At 45.1% G+C, this 15,560-nt stretch overlaps 2 protein-coding genes across 3 annotated transcripts in view; one reads left to right on the top strand and one right to left on the bottom strand.

Moving 5' to 3' along the window:
- The first annotated feature begins 350 nt into the window (after positions 1-350).
- Positions 351-15,560, top strand: part of SCAPER (S-phase cyclin A associated protein in the ER) — a 524,758-nt gene continuing 509,548 nt past the window's right edge. The window contains exon 1 of the mRNA XM_065558411.1: positions 351-496. The gene's annotated coding sequence lies outside the window, so the exon portion shown is untranslated. The remainder of the gene's footprint in view (positions 497-15,560) is intronic.
- The window catches only part of PSTPIP1 (proline-serine-threonine phosphatase interacting protein 1), a 91,434-nt gene continuing 84,095 nt past the window's right edge, over positions 8,222-15,560 (bottom strand). Inside the window, exons 14-15 of one of the 2 annotated variants that reach the window (XM_005290595.5) lie at positions 13,293-13,393; positions 8,222-9,289 (exon numbers count right to left, since the gene is read on the bottom strand). In XM_005290595.5, the coding sequence (XP_005290652.2) occupies positions 9,158-9,289; positions 13,293-13,393 (233 nt within the window). In that variant the 3' untranslated portion in view covers positions 8,222-9,157. The remainder of the gene's footprint in view (positions 9,290-13,292; positions 13,394-15,560) is intronic. The other variant, XM_042842390.2, reaches the window with a different exon arrangement.

Here is a 15,560-nt window from a genome sequence, read left to right as displayed (position 1 = left end):
ACTCTAAACTTGTAGTTGAGCCAACTTGCTAGCCCTGATGACAGGGGCAGCAGCTCTCAGCTAGCAGATGCTGTGTGAGCAGCTGGCTGACACCCTACTCAACGTACACCAAACTGCTGGATTTATGCACAGGACATCTTCCCTGCAAGAGAAACAAAACAAATGCAATTCTACACGTACATCACGCCCTGGAAGTGTGTGTTAATATCAGCTATTCCATAGGCTAGTGCTCAGGCTCAGCTGCTCTCAGCCCCCCCCCCCCCCTTCCTTTTGGCCTGAAGTAAGCATCACTTGAGGCCTAGCTCATAATGAAATGCACGTTGATCTCCACCTGCTTTCACTTAAGCTGTATATAGCAATCAGTTAGTTTCCTGATGTAATCAGGAGTCTCCACTAGGGAAACAGCTTCCAGAGAAAGATTTCAGAGGAGGCAAAGATGCTTTTACCATGAAGGGGTAAAAAAATTTCTGGCTAATAAGGAAAGAAGACAGATAAGGTAGGAGCTGTTTTTGTTCATGTCTTGCTCGCATGTTCTGTTCTCACTAAAGCTGAAGGAAGTTGAGTGTATTACCTGAGGCAAAGCTGAGGGTAACATCTTTTGAGGTGGCAAACAGTTGGGGTGTCTTATGTAGTTACCCTATTGCATTTCTGCTAACTGTAACAAGAGCTGCTCAACTAATCTGCTGTGTAAGGTGCTTTCTTAGGCAGAGGTGATTGTAAAAACTCACTGGAAACACTTCTCGCTCCCTCCACTAAAAGGAAACTGTTAGACCAGCTGTTCAGGAGAGGGGCTGCCTTTATGTCTTGTAGAGCACTGCGCATGTTGTTGGTTCTTTAATAACAGGGGTGATGGGAGCCAGCTGCTTCCACCCACATGTCTGTTGCTTTTTATTACTGTATTTTATAAATAAGTCTGTGGTGGTTCCCTCCCCCCCCCCCCAGCACCCCAAACCTAAACCCATTAGTTAAAGGATATGCTGCTCATCGTCCAAGGACTATTGTGGAACCATTGTGGTCAAGTACTTACTCCTTTTTTCTTTTCTTTTTTTTAATCTGAACTTCCTATTCTTACTCTGTTTAGCTATGTATCTGTTTGAAATTGAGCTCATTACAAAGACAGGGCTGGCTGGCTTGATGTCCTGCATCAGGGGTGGCCAACCTGAGCCTGAGAAGGAGCCAGACTTTACCACTGTATATTGCCAAAGTGCCATAGTAATATGTCAGCAGCCCCCCCCATCAACTTCCCCTGCCCCTGCTTCTAGTGCCTCCCACCCACTGGCAGGACCGCCCGGAGGGGTGGGGCAAGTGGGGCGTTTTCAGGGGCCCCCACAAGAGTTTTCGGTGGGTCTTCAGCAGCAGGTCCTTCAGTGCCACCGATCACACCCAGAGCAAGTGAAGGACCCGCTGCCGAAGACCCGGAGCTTCTTCCGCTCCGGGTTTTCGGCAGAAATTCGATGGCGGGGGCTCCTTCTGCTCCAGGTCTTCGGCGGCGGGTCCTTCACTTGCTCCGGGACCCGCCGCTGAAGTGCCCTGAAGACCCGGAGTGGAAGGAGTCCTCGCCACCAAAGACCCCAGGCCTCCTGAATCCTCTGGGCGGCCCTGCCCCCCAGCAGCCCCACCGATCAGCACCTCCTCCTCCCTCCTGATCAGCTGTTTCGTGGCATGCAAGAGGCTGGGGGGAGGGGCGGGGAGCGAGGACATGGCAGGTTCAGGGGAGAGGATGGGAAGCGGGGGAGTGGGGACTGGGCCTGTGGCAGAGGCAAGGGTTGAGCAGTGAGCACCCTTCGGCACATTGGAAAGGTGGCACTTGTAGTTCCAGCCCCAAAGTCGGTGCTTGTACAAGGAGCCACATATTAACTTCTGAAGTGCCGCATGTGGCTCCGGAGCCACAGGTTGGCCACCCCTGTCCTACGTAATGCAGGATTTGCCATATTTCAGTGAGAATCTCTGTATTCTTTATAAGAGGAGCATGTGACCGCCTGTCTGGAAGACAGAGAGAGTTGGCTGGCTTCCTGGGAGCAGGACGGGGTTCCAGGAACCTGGACTCTTGCAGAGCTCCATAGTTCCATGAGCCAACTTGAAGATCCACTGGCTGCTGAGTTGAGGATCCCTAAAGAAGCATCTCTTCGGTTCCCACCTCCTTCCCTCTGGAAATGAGATGCCTGGCCTGGGAAAAGCCTGCTGGTGCTTTCTCTCTCTTGGCAGCTTTCCAAAAAGCCCAGAAAGCATGTGGCTTGTCCTTTAACATCTGGCAGCACCTGTGCAGTAATTGCCTCTGGCTAGCTCCTGACAGGTTGAAGGGACCTGTGCCCTCTGCACATCTTGCACCAAGACCATGACCCCATACACATTCCTCCCACTCTGGGGCACCCCAGCTGGGTATTGCTCAGGCTCTAGTTCAGCCCTTTGTTCCAGGGCTTGGAGAACTGTGTGGAGGAAGCATGCTCAGACAGCCAGTATAAGAGAAGGCGCTGTCTGCACCTTCCTTTCAGCAGGGTTTTATGGGTAGAGGACCATGGCCCTCAGTAGTATCTTGTTGGGTTTCAGAAGGACTTTCAGGTAGGTGACCTTATCTGGAAGGATTCTGGACCTGCTACAAGGGAGACAGTAAAGAGGTAGGAAATATTAGTCTGAAATGCAAGAGGTGTGAGGAACTTCTGGCAATAATTAAAATGCCGTGGGTATTCTAGTTAAAAGACTGCACCGTTGTCTACATTGCAGTTAGACACCCGTGGCTGGCCTGTGCCAGCTGACTCGGGCTTGCGGGGCTGTTCAGTTGCGGTGTAGGCACTCTGGCTGCAGCCTGAGCTCTGGGACCCTCCCATCTCGCAGGGTCCCAGAACCCCGGGCTGCAGCCAAAACCTGAACATCTACACTGCAGTTAAACAGCCCCTTAGCCCGAGCCCCATGAACCTGAGTCAGCTGGCATGGGCCAGCTGCGGGTGCCTAATTTCAGTGTAGACATACTCTAAGTGTGTGTCTTCACGGCAGAATTAACTCAAGTCAGCTGCTGGAATTAACCTAGCTTGAGTGAGAGACTTTTCCTGGAAACGCTGTGAAATCTACACAGAGTGATTGTGTGGTCACATAGTAGTTATTTCACTGTAAAATCCTACCGGAGACAAGGCACATCATGTAGTTTTTTCCACAAGGTAGCTGGAAGAGGTGAAACTATATCCCTACCCATGACTGAGCTTGCCTAGCTACATCACTGTCAAAACTACTGTCCCTTGTCTCCAATAGGATTGTACAGTGACAGAGATAGTATGCAGTAGTGATCCCATTGTAAAAACATGCTTTTGGCAAAGTGAAGACAAAGCCCAAATTGAAGAATATGGGGGAACCTTCAGGTTACTGCTGCCTGCTAACTTGTGTGAAAACTACACCGGCTTTGTTTTCAATAGGATTTTACCATGTGATAGTTGCCTTAAATTAAGAATATACCTTGTCTTTGTAGTAAAGACAACACCTTCATGGCTAGCTTGGAAGTGCTCAAAGGAGAGACTCAACAGGCTGTCAGGTGATGCGCCCTAAATAGGGCTATTTGCCAAAACTTAAATTCAGAACCAAAAATCAACTAAATCCCTGAGCTACAATTCGGCTCCTGAGTGTCCTGGTGTCCTGTGTCCTGGTATTTCCTGTCCCTTTGGTGGGGCACTGTCAGCTGGGTGGATTGGAGATGCCTGCAGGTTTCTTAGGGACTGGTCAGGATATCTATGGTTAATAGTTACAGGTGTGAGAATATCAGGCCAGAAAATGAATAATAGTCTATTGTGCAAACAGAACCCCACCCTCTGGAGCACAGTCTAACTCAGCTCAGTACACTTATTGCGTACCTGCCCTTTAATTACACTACAGGCTACGGTGGTGCTACTGGCAGTTTCTCACTTGTGAAGCTGTGGACAAACTCATGAGTGTTGGGTATTTCGCAGCCTGCATCTCTGAGAACAGATTCATGCATGTGAAAGGAGAACTCCACTCAGTCCCAGTCACACAGCTTACGTGATGAAATGTGCTGCTTGCTGCAAGTGTCCCATGAAACAAAGTTCACTCTGAAACTGTACAGCTTTGTCAATAGTTGTCATTTTGGCATCTCCCATTGGAGGGAGCCAGTTTACTAAACAGTGATGCTATCCAGGTGAGACCAGAAGTTTAACAGTCCAGAACAGTGAAACAAGATGCTTTAAAGTTAGTTTAACAATCAGAGAAAAGGTGATGATTAACAAAGATGGCCAGAAAATTGGCAGTTTACCTGCAGAAATTTTTGCAGGGACAATCCTCTTTTGAAATTTTCCCATCTTAGTAAAAAACTTTTCTCCCACTTTTTTACTTTACTTCCCCCCCCCCCATTTTTCCAGGTTGGGGGGGGGGGGGATTAAATTGGCAGAAAATAGGATTTTCTCCACTTTCTTACTCATTGACTGTTTCCCAATTGAAAAAGTCAGTGTTACTTTGTGCCTAAATGAAAGTATTTTATATATACATTGTTAATTTCTTTTTTCTTTCCCCCCTTTTCTAGGGGATTATATTTTTGTCAAGGAAGGGGTTTTTTTGAGAGGGGGGGGAAACATCTTTTTTTTTTTTTTTTTGACACAGCTTCTCTTTTGGGACAAACTTCTTTTCTGAAAAGCTTTTAAACATGAGAACTGGTCAAAACATTAAACCTGACTTTTACTGAGGCCTGTTCCTTTCTCTTCCCTGAAAATAGGGTAATATGTTTAAGCAGAGTCAGGATGAGCTCTACCCTGACATCTGGTGGTGAATTGTGGCAAGTTGTGGAAAAGAACTTCAGGGGCTGATCTTGTTTGCATAGGCACACCCACCCGACCGAGCATGAGCCTACAGCAGCCCAATGGTCACTTTGGCTGCTGTGGGATCCCCAGTTTCTCTGTTATTGGGGCAGGAAGAATAAAGTGGTGTTACCCTGATTATGTGAATTAAGGACAATGGAACTGTTTTATGACAGAGGAACTTGCCATCAACTAAGTAGCATTCACTAGACAAGGGACATAGGTTCCAAAACCCAGTGAATTGAGAGAGGCTGAAATACCAATTGCACCTTCTCCTCTCTCCACTGTGGAATATCAGAGCTAATTTTGATTCTATTAGGAGTCTATTTACAGGCTGCTGAGCTGAATTCACTTTGGGCCAAGGGTGCACTAGCATTGAGGTTCCCCTACTACAAGCTGAAATCACTTAAGAGCTGAAATCACTGAGTGCGGGGGGGCTGAAGATATGTTGCTGAGTAGCTGGTGGAGCAGAGCAGTTCACAGGACGGCTGGAGTGGCTCATGGGACAGCTGGTGGAGTGCAGCGGCTGGTGGAGCAGAGCAGTTCGTGGAATGGCTGGAATGGCTCATGGGACTGCTGGTGGAGCGGAGCGGCTTGCAGTGAAGGCTGCAGCAGAACCCCACAGAGAGGCAGGGCAGTTGGCCTTGGACCACATAAGGTGCCCCTTAACACCCCTGTTCCCGCCCCCTCTCCCCCCCCCCCAGGGTAAAACTTTGCAGATAAACTTTTGAACTCTTGGGCTGCACTGACCAGGGACAGAGACTTTTGGATTGTTGGACTTTTGGGTGATTTTTGGGTTGCTGGACTTAGACCCTGATGGGAAAAGGACACTGCCAAACTTACTTGGGGGTGGGGTCTTTTGCTATGAATCCTGTTTGTGGTGTATCCCCAACATAATGCCACATTTTTCCCTCCTTTATTAAAAGGATTTTGCTACACTCAGACTCCGTGCTTGCAAGAGGGGAAGTATTGCCTCTTAGAGGTGCCCGGGGGGGGGGGGGTGTGGTATGTAATTGTGCCAGGTCACTGGGTGGGGGCTTGAGCTGGTTTTGCATTGTGTTATTGAAACGGAGCCCCTAGATTCTGAACCCGGCCCTTGTTGCTGCCAACTCAGACAGGCAAAAGGGTTACATATGCAGTTTCACAACCAAATGTGAAATATTCCTTTTGCTGAATGTTTGGTTTGCTGTGAAAGCTCTGCACAGCTCTAGTGAGACTTTGTCTCCAGCCCAATGCAGCACCTGGAATTTAACCTTTCGGCCACGCACCAGGTGTGGGTGAATCCTAGAAACTGCCTGTGCTCAGTGGGCTGGGATATTTTGATTGGTTCCTCAGTGTCCTATTTCTGACACATGCTACCAAGGTTGATGAGGTGAACTGCATAGTTACATATATTTTTGTAAGCAATTATCAGCCAAGCCCTTCACTTTAAAGAAGGGAAGATAAATCATGAGACCATTGCAATTGCCTTTCCACCTACAGAGCTATCCTAAATTAGCATCCAGTGCCCAGATACTGTAGCGATGGGTAGATTATAAATACCTACATACATAACTCCTTCAGTCTATAATTTATTTCACTTAATCAAGGAATGACTGGTGGAGATGGCAAAGTATAAAATGCTTTTATGGAATGGCAAGAAGAGCCCGAGAATAGCAGTCATCACAAAACTGGTAATGACCTCATGATCAGAGATGCAGGTAATACCTTGCCCACAGCAAGAGAAGCTGCAGACAACGTGGTAACCGGGAGGGGTGCTCCAACGCTTGGTGAAATCCTCTGAGCCCTAAGAAGAATATGGGCTTAACTGAATACCTGTGTTACTTATTTACAGATCAGACAAGATCTTGAGGGAAACTTTTTTTTTTAATTGAAATCTACAAAATGTCTGCCTGCATCAATTCTGGCTGAAAGACTTGCTATTAAAGGAGGCAAGTATCTAAAATCACTCATACTTTAGGTTTCATTTCAAGATGGTTACAACACAATTGTTTGACTAGCCACATTGCAGGTGTCAACTGGCATACAGTACAGGCCCTAGTTGTGGCCTATTTCTCTCCATGATTCTTAGGTTATAAAATTCAGATCTGGCCACACAAGGCTGTCCCTGGCATCAGCAACCTGTAAGGAGCACTTTATTGTTACTATTTATACTGTGGTAGTGCTTAGAAGCCCTGATCAGGGACAAGCAGAACAAAGATAATCCCTGCCCCACAGAGAAGTTGTCAGTCACTCATGCTCTGCCTTTCCACAGCCAGCCCTGGGAAACAGCCCATCACTGCATCTCTTTGGTTTTTATGTTAAAACAAAACTGTAAGCACCCATTCAAGGCACTTCTAGACATACTGTGTACCCAGGGCCGGCTCCAGGCACCAGCTTGGCAAGCAGGTGCTTGGGGTGGCCACTCCGGAGAGGGGCAGTAGGTCCAGCTATTTGGCGGCAATTCGGCGGACGGTCCCTCACTCCCGCTCGGAGCGAAGGACCTTCCGACGAATTGCCGCCGCAGATCGCGATTGCAGATTTTTTTTTTTTTTGGCTGCTTGGGGTGGCCAAAAGCCTGGAGCCGGCCCTGTGTGTACCAGGTTTAGGAGTGGGGGGAATTGTAGGGAAGCCTTCCTCGGAGGGGGAAGTGCAAGGGGTGATAAGTGAGGGGGAACGTGTGTGCAAGAGAGGATCCCCAAAAGGGCTGCACTACTTGGTTTCTCAGCACAAAACTGAATAAAATCTGCTATGGGTTTCTATGGACTGATTCTAGTTCATTAACATGCTACAGTCCTGTTGACTAAAATGCTGGAACACTCCTTATAGATTTCTCTCCGGCTTTAAATTCCTCACTCCACACCCACAATGCCTCCTCACTTAAAAGATTTATCTGTTAATGGTGATTATTGTGCTTTAAATTGACTTTGATTCGATTTTAAAATCTGAAAATTTGGCAGTTAATTCATTCTGTCCCTAGGAAGCAGTTTTTTCCCCAAGCAAATCCTTGAAGGTTTGTACTGCGTCACTAAATACTGAAGGAGAATCTTATGGTCTCTATTGGGTAAATACTGTGGCTTTTGGAAGTATTTCTAAATACTAGTCACCCGATAGAGTAGGAATGCTGTGGAGAAATTGATCTACAGTGTACAAAATAGCCAGCTTTGCTTCTGAGAACTTTGTACTCACACTTTATGAATGTGAGGAAGGGAAAAGGAACGAGGACAGACCCAATGATCTTGGAGATGCAGAGGCTGCAGGAGGGTTATCGGGATAATCGGGAAATCATTGGGGAGGGGCCTCTGAAAGGGGTCAGGAGAAGATAATGTAGGCTGGGAGATGGGATGAGCAGAAATTAAATCAGATAACATATAGGCCAATTACATGTAAGGCTACCACGAGATTGGCAGCTCCCCGATGAGCTCACAACAGGCCAGTCTGGGTAATACAGCTCCAGTGAAAGCCTTTACTTAGCTTATTTTTAAACATGACAAATCATATTAAGGTTATGACACAATCCATCAAAATGGCCACGTCCAACAAAGATCAAGATCAGGGTCTATCCTTATCTCTTTGCCTTTGGATTCCACACAAGGCTGGAGTAATAAAGGACTTGGGGTTTAATAGCAGGAGGAGTTGGTGGTGGGGTGGAAAGGCTTATGTTTTCTTCTTTAGCTCAATGCATGGCACAATCCTTTTAATGTTCTTTAAAGCAGCATTTCGTCTTTGATTTGCCCTAGTCGCTCTGATGATAAAATAGGTGGAGAATCCTTACCCGTTTCTCCCATTCATGCATTTGGGGTTGGGGAGGGGGATTGCATGAACTTCTGTCTCATGTCGTATAGCCAAGACCCTGCTATGTCTTCATCCTGAGCACAGCATACCTACACCACCATCCCCATATTCCACACCTCTGTCAAAGATGCCTATTCTACTTATGCAGATAAAGAAAAAGATAATTGGTAGAGAATGACTGTTAGCACAAGAGTGTCTCCAAGCCTATCAGGAGGTGATAGACTTACTGAGGGACATTTCTCATTTTCCATTTTTATAAGCAATTTTTTTTTTTTGGTGCAGAGAAATTTTTGTTTTTTTTTCCATACTTGTCATAACTTTGAGGTGCTGATGGAATGTGTTCAATGCAATGTTGATGGAACAGTCAAAGGGATAAAAGCCCTTGTAAGAGGGAAACACCTGCAGTGTCTCTGGGAAAACTCCAGTGTGGGGGGAGAGAGGCCTAAAGAAAAAGGCATGGACAATTTGTTAGCCCCAAGTGATAATCTTAGAAGACAATGATATGGGCTCCTCTTGGTGAGCCCTGGCTGACCATGTGTGCCATTTTAGAGAATAAGGTATTTTTAAGGTCTTAAAGTAGATGCATCTTTTTGTCAAAGCTTTTCGAGATAAGACCCCGGTACAAATCCTTGTTGACCATTCCTTTCTGCTGTCCACCAGCCATCCTCGCCTTCTGCGATGATTGCTATGATGTCTCCTGCACTGATGTCCAGTTCATCGGTGCTCTGAAAGGAGAGACCCAACAAAGGGAGTGGAAATCTGGTTAGCCTCAGTACTCATACTCTTCTGCATGTTTTGTGGGGGGGATTTTCCTAGCTTCCATGGTCCTAAAGCATATCCTACGCATCACACATTATTCACATAATGAATCTGAAATATCAGACTCACACTCAGTGTTTGGCTCCATTTTTACTGAGCTTGTCATATTGGGGGCTATCAACTTTCTTCCCATCTCCTCAAGATCTCCAAAGTGGAACAGAAATGTACCCATCCTGCAGTCACTCCCTGTGCAGATTAGATCTTGTATCATAGGAACATCCTCTGCCAGAAGAGACTAAGGCCAGGTCTATGCTATAAACTTACACGGGTATAATTATGCCACTTGGGGGGGGGTGAAAAATCCACACCCCTGAGCAATATAGTTATACCGACCTAACCCTTGGTGTAGACAGCGCTATGTCGACGTGAGAGCATCTCCCACTGACGTAGCTAATGCCTCTCGCGGAGGTGGATTAACTATGCTGATGGGCAGTGCTTAATTTGTAGTGAAAGAGGTACCAGGGTTTAAGCAATTTTTTACATTCATAACTGATGTGGAAAGGCTAGAGGTACCGGGGCTCTGAACCGCCAAGCCTAGAGGAGCCGGGGCTCTGAACCACCAAGCCTAGAGCTGCTGGGCTCAGCCCTGGCACAAATTAAGCACTACTGATGGGAGAAGCTCTCCCATCAGTGCAGCAGCATCTTCAGTAAAGCACTACAGCATCACAGCTGCATGGGTGCAGCTTTTGAAGTGTAGACCTGTCCTAAATGCAACTCCCTCCTGAACCAGCCAGTCATGCTCCTTCATTAGAGCAATACAAGGCTACATGCTCAAAGGAGATAAAAATGATGCCTCCAATAATCTCAGTCTGGGAGAGATTTCTCATCAGGACAATTGATCTCCGGTTACCTGCATGGTAGAACAGATCCCTGCTGCTGAGCAATAGTGGTCAACGGTGGTATAATGATTATTCATAAAACATGCTATTTCCCCCCCCCAGGAAATAGCCAGACTGACTTGTAGTGATTCTATCAGCCCATTAAGTGATGCTGTCCTGTTTTCTGTGGGATGGGGCATCAATTCACTGTCCAAAGAGCAATGAAATTAAAACAGTGAAAGCAAAGCTCCAAAATTTTTGCATTCAACAGATCAATCTAATTGGAATATAATGCTCAAGTGTGTGGAAGTCTACCCCCAGGTTAGGAATAGTCCATCTTCATGAAAGGAATTCAATAATTCCCCTTAAGGCAAAATGCCATGAATGCTGAGGTACATTAAAATGACCCTGAACAGGCCGTAAAGCAAATATCTCTCCAACCAATGAATGAGAGTAGAAAAAACATTTGAACACCCTGAACTACATAAGAAATTCTCTTCAGCTGCACTGACATAACCCAACTTTTGTTTGACTTCAGTTAGAACAGGGGTAGTCAATTATTTTTTGTCAAGGTCCAAATGTCTTGGTCAAGGAATAGTCAAGGTCCAGGCTCCAGATAAAAATGATGATGATAAATAAGTTTAAAAAAAAAAGACTTTGGGGTCTGTTAAAAAGCATCTGGTGGTCTGGATTTGGCACACGGGCTGCCTATTGACTACTCCAAGTGAGGATCTGACTCATGTTGACCTCTTACAAAGAGTCTCTTAAGTGATGTGTTTTTAATGTGGGTCTCATAACACACGAACAAGGGCACTTTCTATGGAGCCGAAAGGTGGCCAATTCAAAACTAATAGAAGGAAATCTTTTCCCAAACAACACATCATTTGACTGTGGAACTCTTTGCCAGAGGATGTTGTTGAAGCCAAGAATGAGCACAATTCAAAGAGAGATTGGCCATTTGTATGGATAGCAAAAGTATCCATAGTTCATGCTAAGGAAAAGAATATTGGAAGGAAGGTTAAACCCCATGTTTCAGGGTGTAAACCAATCTCTTGCTATTGGGGGTTAGGATGAGATCATGGGGGCAGATTATCCCACATCTGCTTACTGTGGGGCTTCTTGCACCATACTTTGGAACATCAGGCCATTGTCAGAGGCAGGATAGTAGACTGACTCCTATACTTCTATGTTTCCTGTGTAGGAGCATTAAGGGCAATCGTAAGGCTAAAGGCTCTTGGGCTGCTTTGGCATTCTAATTTATAAACATCATCCCCACTTTACCTCCTTTTGAAAAGCAGTCTAAAATCTACAGATGAAAAGGTGTGTGGTGTTAGCAAACTCTTGCTTTAGCAAGTCAGCTTGTCCCTGTTGTGACTTTACTCATGATGTCTAACGGAATTAGGTCTGAAGTCAGGAACATTACAGTACCCTAGTTGAGGACGCTGGTTGCTCATCAGCAGTGTCTTCAGATTAGTGAGCATGTCAGGCCAAGCTCCTTCCATTTGCCCAAGGGGCCTGTGCTGGGACTGGCACTTGGCAGGAGCAATCAACAGGGCACAGTGTATTTCCATGGACAAATGTGAGGGAGGGCTGTGCTGTCTGACTCCAACATCAGAATGTCAGTGTGTGTGGTGTACCGGTAGCTTTTTCATTAATATAGTCCCTCCTCCTGCATCTGTTTAATGGAGCTGGAATAATACAAGCTCATAGTATTTCCACCATGCAGGAACTGGAGTAGCATGACAAAGCCAGATCTTGTGTTGTTGTTTCAGCTCCTTTTAAAAAGTGCCTCGGGGGTTATTTAAGTAGAAAATGGATACAAATATTTATATTGCAAGTCCCCCACAAAACCATAACTGAACTGAGGCAAAGGCAGAAGACAGGCTGGGAGTCTGTCTCTGGCAATAGTTATGAACAGGAAATCAGTATGACTTGTTCTAAAATCCTTTTGTGCAGTGGAGATTGTGTTGGAAGTCTGCCCCTGCTATGGAATACAGACAACACATCAATCTGGTCTTGGGGTAGGATTCTCCAGATGAGGATGGGGTCAAATGGAGAACAGCTTTTAGATAATATTTGACAGACTCTCACTCCTCTTTTCTAGGCTGAATAAAAGCCAGGGAGGATTTTATAACATGAGCTGCAACCGTATTCCCTTGGGCTGTAGTCTCAAAAATTTCACAAGTGAAGTAGATTCAGAGTGAGTCATTACTTGGATGGGAGATCACAGAGGAAAACCCAGGTGCTGTACAAAGTGGCGGTGCCATTCCCTGCTGACCTGCTCTAGATTCAGTGTCTCAGTATGGTGTCTGAGGGCGCTGTTTTCCAATGAGCTGTAAAACAGGGTCCTGACCATTTTGTCAGTAAAGATCCTATTGTCCTCTTCAGCAAAAACAGTAAGAGGGGACTCGTCTTTCTATGCTGCCAAGATTCCAGTTGGAGTACATGCATTCTTCTACCCTAAACTCCCTCTGCATTTGTAACTGGATACAGTAGTCATCATTTCCTGCCCTAAGTTGCTATCCAAATGTTCTGGATTCCAATCCTACATCAAGATCCGCTAGTGTGTACCTCTGTAGAGACCCATTGATTCATGGGATTAGGGGTTGCACTAGCAAATCCTGATGCTGGATCAGGATCTTAACTAACTTCTCTTACATTTTTATTGGGACTATTTTTATACATCTTCCTGTAAAGCCAGGTGGTTTAGTTACCATCAGCCAAAATGTACAAAGCTTCTGTGTTGAATGAGTCTCTTCTATCCCTAAAGAGACAAGGGTTGGGATGGTTTGGCACCGTTATTGATGAAACACATTAATGTGCAGCAAATTGAAATAAACTTTTATATACTGTTATCTTGGGGGCAGTATGGTCTAGTGGCCAGAGCAGAGACCTGGGAGTCACAACTCCTGGCTGCCACAGACTTGCTAGGTGACCTTAGTTAAGTAACTCTCTGTTCCATCTGTTTCCCCATCTATAAAATGATAATGCATAACCCCTAGGGGTGTTGAGAATTAATGGGCTCTTCGAGTCAAAGGTACTATTTTAAGCCTAGTGCATTACGACATTCGTTTTTTAATCCTTTGACTACCTGGGCTGTGTAGTCGTAGAGCACTCTGTAATCCTGTGATGGTGTGGTCGCTGCTTGTTCACCCACATTAATAGCTGCGTAGACTCCATCCACTTTCTCATCTAGAAAAACAGTGAAACAAAGGAATATAAATGCAAGGAATCATTTGCAAGAGTTCACAAACACAAGGGTGTCTACTCTTCTCTCTGTGCACTAGGATGTGTGTGCCTACAGAAACTGCTATGGACTCCAGGTAAAGCTATGCACAACTGCCACTGTCTAGAGGAGTCAGAAACTAGCTTTCACTCCACTACATGGTAAGACTGCAGGGTAAATGTTTTCCCTGCTTAAAATATAGTCCCAAATGGTCTAACAAATAATTATAATAAAACTGGTTTGTGGTGGGATCTGTGATTTTTCTGAGGGGAAAAATAAAATTATCTAAAATATAATGCAGTGCAAGAAAAGTTCAGTGAGCCTTAGTAGTAATTTAGATGGTGCCATGATGGAATATGTTACTGGCTTGACCTTTCTGAAACATATTGATTATTTAATCCAACCTGTCATAACTGAGAAGAGGAAAACATTCATTCAGTGTTATTGCAAAAACAGATATAAATGCCTCGGTGAAATAGTGATAATTAGGCCTTGTCCACACTGTGTTTTGGTAGTATACTTAATCTAGAAAGCCCTCCCAGTGTGGAGATAATTATGTTGCTATAACTGTGTCTACACTAGTGCTTATACTGGCATAACTATGTTGGTAAAAGAATCACACCCTTATCTGCTACAGCTATACCAGTATACCATAGCTATACTAGTATAATTTTTAAGTGTAGACCTGACCTAAGGATTGTTCAAAAAGAGTTTGATCCTGCATCTCTGTAGCCAATGAGAGTTTTGCCATCAGTCCAAAACACCTACCAAGGCACTTCTTCAAAAGCATTTAGCACTGACCTAATTCTGCTCTCATGGAAATCAATCCCCTTGCTTCATAATAAATTAATGGCCATTAAGGCAAAAGAAAGCTGCAGTGTATTAAACAGGCAAATGTCACACTATTGTTTGTATTGTCAGATTTTTATCTCAACACTATGACTTTAGGTGTTTGCACTTAACCAGAATTTGGAATGTAATTAAGTCCTGGCTGGTTAAAAAGAACTTATTACAGCATTCCTCCACAATGCTATACCTGCCGGGTCTGTCCTCCTGCTGAGGCATGAGGGAATTTCCCATGTAAACTGCCTGTACATCCCTGGGATAATAGACCCCTTGCAGAGGGCTGAGAAGATAGGATCCTTGTAAACCAGCCCACAGTAAATCCTGATCCCATCCCATTCCAAGAAGTGGCTTGGATTCTTCAGATGACTGAAAGAACAATGTAGCAGGAAGTGAAGAAGCTGAATTCAGGTAGATAACCACGATATGCACAAACCTCTGAAGGCCTTGTCTTCATTAGGAACAAAGTTGTATTCTTAACTTGAGTTAACTAACTTGAAGTAAAATCTTAGTGAAGAGCAGGCAGTCTATAATTTTCACATGAGTTGTAAGTCAAGGTAAACCCTAGGCTCCCACAGAGTTGTTATCTCAGCCTGCTAACTCATGTGAAAACTACAAATTGCCTTGTCCTTGGTAGGATTTTACCTCATGTTAATTACCACATGTTCGCTAATGTGGGCTAAGAATTCATGTTTTTTTCCTAGTGAAGACACACCCAGAGTCTCAGGCACACCTGGGCAAACTGCAAGAAGAATGTAGGTACCAAAATCCCATTAGATTACCATGCATATTCTCTCTAAATTTAGGGGCATGCTCCTGCTCCCATAGAAGTCCATGCCAAAACTCCCATTGATTGCAGTGGATGCAGGACCTGGCCTCAGCTCACTAAATGAGACCCATTCTGTCAATGGATATGAGTTCCGGGTTCCCACAGGCGCCCCCAGAGCCCATCTGTGCATAGTATTTGGTCCCAAGAGTAGCATCTCATTTTACAACGAGCCTGCTCTGATCCTTCAACAAAGTCACAATCCACCCTTTGTGACATCAGGATTTACTATCATGGAAGCAATTATGACAATAATTATCCGATAGTGGCCTTGATAAATAGCATGATCTAAACTGGCAGAAAGGAGAAGTTAATATAATGTAGACCGGTTTCAGTGGTAGCTGTGTTAGTCTGTATCAGCAAAAAAACCGAGGAGTCCTTGTGGCACCTCTAAGATGCCACAAGGACTCCTCCGTTTTTTTGCTAATCCAATGTAGACGCACAAACAGCTGTGAGCAGATCGG

The sequence above is a fragment of the Chrysemys picta genome, chromosome 10, assembly GCF_011386835.1.
Source record: "Chrysemys picta bellii isolate R12L10 chromosome 10, ASM1138683v2, whole genome shotgun sequence".
Taxonomy (NCBI): domain Eukaryota; kingdom Metazoa; phylum Chordata; order Testudines; family Emydidae; genus Chrysemys; species Chrysemys picta.
The sequence above is the reverse complement of the archived record's forward strand: the minus strand, read 5'-3'. Positions and strand labels throughout refer to the sequence as shown.